The sequence below is a fragment of the Halyomorpha halys genome, unplaced genomic scaffold, assembly GCF_000696795.3.
Source record: "Halyomorpha halys isolate HHAL.00 unplaced genomic scaffold, Hhal_1.1 Scaffold900.1, whole genome shotgun sequence".
In the NCBI taxonomy this organism is placed as follows: Eukaryota; Metazoa; Arthropoda; class Insecta; order Hemiptera; family Pentatomidae; genus Halyomorpha; species Halyomorpha halys.
Genome location: NW_027114997.1, coordinates 189691 through 199251, shown reverse-complemented (window position 1 = coordinate 199251; position 9561 = coordinate 189691). Strand labels below are relative to the sequence as shown.

The following is a 9561-nucleotide window of genomic DNA, read 5'->3' as shown; positions in this document are numbered from 1 at the left end:
GAGAGAGGATACTAGGAGCTGACGAGTGTTCTGAGGAATAGAATTACGGAATTCACCTTATGACATTTACTTACATTACTACACTTTACATTACTTATGACATTTAACATGGTAAAACATTTTAAATTTAACACAGTATTATGAATACCCTTTTTATATAAAAAACGTCTGCTAAGTACATAAGACATTTAAGAAAAAAATGCCTTATAAACTATTTCTATCTTTTTTTTTTTAATCTCCATTTATTTTATGTTTTTGTAAAATAATTTTTTTTTTAATTATTCCTTTTATAGATATTTCTTTTAGGTACGTAATTACCTATATTTGAAGGTAAATAATTTATTGTTTGAGAATACAACGGAAGAAAAACCATTGTTGAAATATACCGTTATCCGGGAAATTAATTTTGACTATAGGTCAGCGATAGTAGTTGAGGAAATATGCTATACTAGGTCTACAATAATACTTAACTTTATTCCATCGTTTTACCAAATCGAGTCGCTTCGGTTATATAGGTGTGCAGTGGAATTTACGTTTACGCATGTGAAAGCGTAAGTAGTAGCAGAAATCCGATAAACCAGATATTGGACCAACTAGTTATTAACGCACACATTCCTGAAAATCCCATTACACACGGATGAACGGTTCGATTGAAGCAGGCAGGCCGGAAGACACGAAACCATATATGCTCCTTCATTTAAAAAAAAAATTAAAACTTTTTGATTTCGAGGACATAATTTTTGTTTCAATTTCCAGCAAAAATTTCCCAAATTTCAGCAAAGCGGAAGTAAAAAAAAAAGTAATATAGATTGAAATCTAAATTATTTAGTTTTATATTATTTCAGTAGAAAATTATTAAATGATTATTCCTATTATGTAAAAAATATTTAACAATAATAAAATATCATAATTAGAAGTAATAAACAGAAGTAAAATAACACTAATGAGTAAAAGGATAGGCAAGAAACCCTTTCCATAAGTCAAGGGTTGGCTTGAGCACGTGCTTTATTTTTTTATTACACTTAAATTCATCTCAGATAGTACAAGAATTAAATCAAGGTGCAGTACTTTGTAAAAAAGTACAGTTACTAGACCAAAGGTTGTGCAAGGAGGCGATTTGGTCAGAATCACGCTCGACCGCCATATTTTTACCCCATTAAGGGTACCCATGATAATACAAGGATTAAGGAACCAAAGTCAGAAATTCTAAAGTCGATCCGTTGTTTATTAATTATTAAAAAAATCTAAAATAATGCTAAATTAAAATAAAACCTAGTAAAAATTAATTTTTAATAAAATATAATTATAATAGCACTCTTGCATACGAACAATAGATAAAACTACATATTTCGGCTCCGATTAAAACTTTTTATTCGTTTAGCCAAATATATTTGATGTGCCTTTTAAGGCAATACACATAAGAAGAACCTTATACTGGTTTACATCTTTCTAAATTTGTTAATAAAGATGGTAATAGCGGAACTTAAATACATATTTCCAATATTTTGGCCCCAATGTCTGACGACGCCCCTGAGGTGCTAAAAGAGAAAAGAAAATATTTAATAGTTATTGTACACAATTATTATTCGTGATGTTTCTCATTATGGGGCTTTAGTTACATGCATTTAACAGTTCGGGAAGGAGTAGATCAATGGATAAGGTAAAAGATTCGAGTACGGCATCGGGGACCCACCCAACCTGTGAAATGAGTATGTGGGCGCCAAAAATTGATTGAACTAAAGAATAAATCTCCTGGTTGACCTGGATGTTGGTCGATTAACATTATCTTCTAACCAATTGCTGAACTTGAGATTCTTGGTCCACCGGTTAGAGTAGAACAGATTTATCTATAGAGTAAAGACATGTATTATCTGTAATAAATTTTAAAAAATCAATATTTTTCGAGTCTATTATCTAACAACTGAATTTCGGTTCCATACATTGTATGATAAGAAAAATCTTCATTTGGAATTTAAAAAATTGCCTTTTATAGAACCTGGAAATATATTCAGATTTTAGTGAAATTAGCGTACTTTTTTTAATTGTTTCTAAATAATTATAAAACCAAGGCAAGTCACTAAATAACATACAGATTTGTTTGAAAGAATGTAAAATTGTCTATTATTTTAAATCAAAATGAGCTGTGTCTGTATTTCATCCATTATTTTTTAAGATACAGTTTTGGATTGATCGTCATATTTGTTTCTCATTATATAAAATAGCATGAAAAACATTCCTATTGAAAGATTGATCAATTAGAGAGAAATTGAAGTCAATTTAATTTGCTTTCAGCTCAGCCCGTAAGAGAATGTTTGAAGTGAATGGCTCTCTATAAAATTGTAAGGTCAGAAAGTCGGCGTCAACTGTCCACCATTATGTTGCAATTGCAACATCTCGAGTTTCCAGGAAAAAAGTAATGAAAAATACATGATAGGGCACGAATTTTGATGTTTTTTTCTTCTTGAACAACGCCTGATAAAGTTTTCACGATCTCCCTCCTACACACCCGAAACTTTCGAGGAGTGTGAGAAACTATGTGAATAAAGGCAGAGAAAAACCTAATCAGACTAATTAATATTAGAAGCGCATTTATACAATGATTTTTAAAATTGTATTTAATAAAATTCAAATATTCATTAACTATTTATTGGTGTGTCTTATGCAACAAACATAAACAATATCCAAAATGCTTTCCTCTTTGTTAGGGATCGGATCAACTAATTGTAATGTAGAAGACTAATTAAAGGGCAGGTAGAGAGGAAAGGAGAAGATAATATCGAGTCGCTGAAGTGAAGAGCCGCATCTCTAATTAGACCAAGCAGGAAGAAATGTTAGGACCGAGAAAACTGGAGAACTGCCCTAGATCAGGAAGGAGTATTACTAATGTCGTCCAGAACTTTTATTGAAACACAATGTTTAATAAAAAAAATGGATAGCGATTAACAGTTGTTAAAAGGAACTAGTTTTAATCATGCTGTGTTGAGTAGTTATATATTTCAAACAATATTGTATTGAGTCCAAATATATGTACGTACGTATGTATTTCAAACATCATTCTTCTACTTCTATAGCTGCGGATCGTACAGCCATGATTAATAAAAAAAAAAAGAATATTTAGATTAACTAGGTAAATCGGCGATATGAAAATGGAATAGAGTAGAATTAAAAATTTTTGGCGCCCAACACACAACTATCAGTTACCACCTCGACTGTAACCGGATAATGTCAAAACGGGCCCCAAGAGCCACTTTTTTTTTTACATTTTTATATTCATTTTAGCTTTTTGTTTAAGATTGAAATATATGAAAAAATGTGATGTAAGCTAATTAGGATAAATTCATCCTTTTGTAGCTCCGTATGTCATAAATAATGAGATATGGTTTTCAATATTTTAAACATTGTAGTCATTACTTTTTCTAAGACAGGTCTACCAGTTATGAGTATCTTCATTCTGTTTCAGATTCACCTTTTTTCGGCACTTCGTGCTCATGGTGAAGTTCAACCATCATTTTGTAAATAAGTATCTTACCAAATACATTACGATTCCTAATAGGATTGGATAAAGACATATGATTAATGAACTATAACTGACACTTACCTTTGATGGTGTGAGACCTGTGGTCGGCGTACTGGGAGTGGCGGGCGTGGTGGCCGAGGAAGGCTGGTATTGTCGAGATGCAGGTCAGTTCCAGGCCCTCCCTGTGCCGCTCCTCGACCAGGAAGGCCAGCTGCACCGTTACTGAGTCTGGGCTTTCCTCGGGGAATGTCCGCATCAGGCTCTCGTCCGCCTGAAACAATTTATCATATACAGTCGACTCCAGATAATTAGACGCTCTTTATTTCGAATCTAAACATACTCTTCGTAAAGTTGATATTAAATGCTTGCGAGCCGAAACTCATCGGTTCAAATGGAATCAGATTAGAAATGTTGCGATGATGAAGAAGGATCGATGGTCCAGAGCATGTATCAAGTTGAACTCAAGAGAAATGAAGATGAAAAAGATTCTACAGCATATTCGATAGGGACAAAACGAATAAATATATCGGTGATAACTAGCAGCTTCAATGTGATTTAATGGAAAAAAGTTATAAACATATAGTTTATTTATTTATTTTATTTTATTTTCGGCCAAGACTCCCATTGGAGTCCTATACTGCCTAACCATGGTTGGGGGTCAAAGTTCTTCATTTTGTGGGACCGCCACTCAATGAAAAAAGTCAACGTCCCAGGCCGGATTCGAACCGGCACCGCCAATAGACATCAAATTGGTAAGACTGTGTCTTAACCACTGAGCTGTGGGCGGCCCCAGTTTATCTATTGTGCTTTCATGACTGTTTTGTTAACAGGGCAGTTTTTGTTTTTTCTTCTGCATATATTGCATTGCTTCTTTATTTTATACGGATAAATTTTATCTGTAGCCTACTCCATAAAATTTCCTCCGAGAAGGAGAGAATTTTGACAAAATATTGATACCAATAAAACTTATTATTATTTTAATAAATAATTCAAAACACTACCAATTATAGTCTCAAAACTTTTATTTCTTTTACACGTCCAACGTTTCGGCCAATTCGGCCATCCTCAGGGACAATCTACTACAAAAAGTTTCCATTATATGTATGATCCTATAGCCAATTTAAATATTTAACATTATTATTTATAATTTACCTTACCTCAATTCACTATTATTATTTTTGTTTTGAATCAATCATTAATTTGAAGTTTTTTTTCTCTTCCAAAATTCTCAAGAAGATTTAAAAACACGTCATAAATTGGAAACAAATCAATGAGTTTTTTTCCATTCGGTAATTTGAAGTCGAATATTTTGAAATAAGAATTCAGTACCCCTACCTCTCCCTCCTCCCCAAATCTCTATAATTTGGATACCCTCACACATGCATATTAAAAGATAATTGAGTTTTCAGTCTGCTCTGAAATTATGTTAAATTCAAATTGTGTTTTTAATAAATCCCATCCCACAAGAATCTAGATAGGGATGTTTACCTAACTTATACTCTAAAAAAAAATCACTTATATTGAGCTACATTGTTAAAATAGCTAAAAAATATAGATCAGCGTTGACTTTACATTCTCAACCTCCGAGAAAACCTATTTCATCTATAAAATATTTCCTTATAACTAATACTGGTTGATGTACGATGTCTTTAGAATACCTTAAGGATATCTTGACACCAAAAGTAATTAGAAAAAATCTTAAAGGGAAACAAAAAATTCTAATAAGGAAACGAAAAAAAAAAACTCTTCACCTTATGAAAACGTAACATTTTTTATTATTATAATACAAATATTGTTCACTTAAAATGTTAGGAATATACATTCTGACAATTTTGAAGAATGATCCTTATGCATTTATTACAGACAGATTTCAATTAAAGTTTTAAAAAAGAGCTTCTAAAGATTGTTTAATCAGTCATAAATCCAAACGACCCTTTTAGAACACACCAAAGCTGGAACTTTTATTAGTTTTTTAAGAGATTTAATTGGAGTTGGGATAACTTTGAGTGGTAGTAGGAGGCCATTCGTTTAGTCGTCACTTCCCTTTAAGTATACACAGTTAGGAAAAGTGCATAATTAGTCGATTGAGATTTTAACAACCTTTATCGATTTTATATCTAACAGGATTTTTCTATCACTAATTAAAGACCTTTTGAAACTATTCTCGAAATTGAAAATTGAATATTAAAATTGACATTTGATTGGATAGGATGATGGATGTAAAGAATCTAGAAGAAATATGCGGATACGGAAGTTAATGATTCAAGGGAATAAAGAAAAATTATTAACCTTTATAATCATAAAATGTTTAACAGATGCGGATGTATACAAACAATAAAATATATGATGTATGTGAAATCTATGATGTCTATATAAATATATATCAAATATATATATGTGTCAGTTTAACATCTTAACAAATGGTTATTTTGAGATATGCGAGCAATCTAAGCTATTGTGGTAAGATTTATACAGTAAAACACAGAATCATATTATATATGTAGTAAAACATAAGTTAAAAAAATATTTCGAGATATTGTAGTTTTGAACTGTATAGATCTTATCTTATGAATATTATCCTTAGTCCCAGGATTTTACATTCATATGCAAAAATTTTTTGTGATTTTACACTGTTAAACTGGAAGTTTGAATAAAAATTCAAAGTACAGAAATCGAGTACCACGAAATATAACATGGAAATATAAATCATTCTAGGTTGTATTGGTTTTATAAAATATACATTTGTCAAAGAAATCCTGTGAATTCAAAACACAACCTAAAACATTTTATCAAAGTTCGGCACAATGGTAAAGTATGGGTCGGATGCGAACCAGAATTCACCAATTGCGTTGCTACAAGTACTTCTTGGATGCGCACAGTGGAAGAGTGGGGAGGGATGTGTCTATAGAAGTTATCAATCCCAAAATTCCTCCAAATTTGAGCTCATATTACTCAGGTAATTGAAGTAAACCTGCATTAATAAGTGTGTATACTCACTTCACTTTTTTTTTGTTGGAAACTCAGCGCCTGTTTTTGGTACTAGGCTGTTTTAAACTAATTGTTGTTTTAATGGTAAATGAAACAAAAAAATGTTTATGAAAAATAATTAAAATTTCATTTTGGTGTAATTTATTAACATTTAATAGATTTAAACAATTTTAGACCTTCAAAACGCAGATTTGACGGGTCTTTTCTAAGACCAGATATACCCTATTATTAGATGCTTAAATACTATCCACACCAGGAAATATATTATGAACTATGCAATGAGAGCCTAACTTCTATAAAAGATGTATGACAATTTTTTTTATCAAAGTTGAGCTATTATTCTGTCCTATTTCTAGTCAAACTTCTTTTATAAAAGGAATTTGTCGAAGAACATGTGTAATATGTACGAATGCCGATATTATTACTCCACGAGAGTGCATGTTGATTTTGATATCATTGTTAATTTTATAAAAGTGTTGATAAAAACCATCCCCTCCAGACCAATGGTTTCCTATAGCAGTATTCCTACTAGGAAATAGTAAATCACAGGGCTCAGGGCCAACTCGAGCGAACAAAGGAAGATTACTAAAAATAGGATTATCCTATTCAGTGACCAGCGAGTGGATTTATCTTATTCGGCCATCTTCAGAACAATCCCATACGATTAAAGGTTTTTACGCTACGATAAATGGTAACAATTTGTCGTAGTGATGGAATAGTAAGAATTTATGGTGGCGTGTAAACAGGACATTGTAACTATACGAGGTGTAGACTTGAGCATTTTGCTCATACTTGGAAACAAACGAAAAAAATTCACCTTCTTGTACAGCCGTTGCCCTAGAAAGAGTACTTACCTACAAAGTACTGAACCCAGGACCATTCATGGGTTGTAGCGGTTGATTATATTATTATTAATAAAATGTTTTTTATTCTAGAAGGTTCTTCTTATTGAAATAAGTATTTTTTGAAAACTCCCACCTGGTAATATCTTTATTTCATATTTTTTTCAGATATTATATCATGTTTTTATTATTCATATATTACAACAGTATAGAATAAAGATGTTGAGAATTATTAAAAAAAAATTTTTAGTTTATTTAATTCAAATTAAATGCGACTGACAAAAGTTGAGGGTAAAATTATCTGCCAAATTATGTTTATAAGGTTCGGCATCAGTTGCATTACAGGTATCCGAGTAACCAGATATTTTAGTAGAATCAAGGTAAGTAGGATTTTACCATCAGTAAAGTGCATGTTGTTCAAATTATAAATAAATAATACATACGAGAATATTTTGATGAAAATAAAATCATTAAAATGTTAGAAAGTCATTTTAACGGAGCTCCATGATTGTTTTACGGCCTCTGCGGCAGTTGAGGTAGACGACCGGAAGGATCGGGGGCAAGAAGTGAATAACTGCTACTCACTCGCAGTGGAAACGATCAGAGGCCGACAGTGGCAGTTTATCAGGACTTACTGCGGCCAATAGCAATAGAGCCGCTCCGATAGCAATGCCCCCCTGGGTCAACTTATCTCGGATCCTGTACCTCAGGTCCTTATGTACCTCAGTTCTGGGCTTTCTATATGGCAAATTTTCAATTTGCCACAGTAATTAACATTAAAAATAACAGTACTGTCATATTACCACATTACAGATTTATATTTCATATTAAATGTAAGTAATTATAATATAATACACATGGGACAATAACTAGAAAATGATAAAATCATTTCAGTAAGTAAATTAAGTAAAATCAAGGAAAAGAGAAAAGAGGAAACCCAAGTTAAGTGTGCTGATATTCAGTTACTTACATTTGATTTAGGTCTTTATAAATGTAATTTCATAATTTTCCGTGGATACGATTTAGTGTTGGGGAAGGGACGCAGCAGGCTGAAATAATGTAGCTTTTGATCTGTGCCTTTACCATTTTAAAGCAGAAGAGAGCTTTGGGAATTATTTATTATTAATAAAACACCATAAAAGTGAAATGTATGCTGGTGGAAAATGTTAATTTCTTTCTAAAGGGGAGTTAGCCGGGGAATAAAACGAGGAGGGCTGGTTGGCGCGATGATATATTGGCCATTTGTAAGGAGGCGAGGAGGCTTGGAAATATATTTTGCTATCTCGGGGCATCCTCCTCCAGCTCCCTTCCAACCTCCCGATTTAGTATGTACCATCCTTCCGGGGCCAGTTCCGGCTTCGCTGATATTGCAGGTCGTCTCAGCTTCGTTCATGTTTGATTTACGTCTCTTGAAGATATATCTCAGAAATTGATGACATTACACCATTTCTCATCCGATATCTCTTTTGAAAAACTACATAGTTTCACTAATACCTATTACATAACATGATCGTTATGAATTCTGAATAAATTGTATGAAGAAGGATTAAAGATCCATTGCATGTCAGAAACAATAACAAATATCAAATTATACATTATTCCATCCAAATATCATCAGAATCTTTTCATGTAGCATAGTTGCTAACAGTTCTAATAGTTGCTAACAGTTCTGCTAAAAGTTGCTAACAGCATAGTTGCTACACATCCCTACAATTTAGTTAGAATATTGAAATGGCAGTGTCCAAAATGCTTTTGCATATAGTTGTACTAAAGGTCTAACAACAGGCAGATTCTTCACATAATTACCGAGCGTCTATAGCTACTTCGTCTCCCAATATTTGGTTTCAATTTCAGTGGAGCGATTAAGAGGGAAGTGATGCGATCTCCTGAAATCCTGTTTTATCCTTCACTGATTAGTTTTGGAGCTACTAAGACTGATTGTGAATAAAGTAATTAAGATTTTTATTTTTTTAAAACAATAATTTTACTATTATTTATTTAATTGTCTGTTAATACTGATATGTATGAGAGGTACCAGCTGGGGTTTTTTAACTTAAAATAATTTCCTTTGTCGGCATATTAATTATACCACCGGACCTAGGCAAAAACCCCGTCGGCAACAGATCTAAAGTAATGTAAAAAGACATATAGATAACAGAGGGTACCATTAACTGGGAGCCATTAACCGTCTAGGCAGAGCCCTTATCGCTCACG

At 32.5% G+C, this 9561-nt stretch overlaps 1 protein-coding gene across 2 annotated transcripts in view; it reads right to left on the bottom strand.

Annotated features, from left to right (window-relative positions):
• LOC136796920 (uncharacterized) overlaps positions 1 to 9561 on the bottom strand; it is a gene marked incomplete at its 5' end in the record, with an annotated part of 84727 nt that overhangs the window by 27564 nt on the left and 47602 nt on the right. For both annotated transcript variants that reach the window (XM_067052081.1, XM_067052083.1), the window contains 1 exon segment: positions 3599 to 3788. In XM_067052081.1, the coding sequence (XP_066908182.1) occupies positions 3599 to 3788 (190 nt within the window).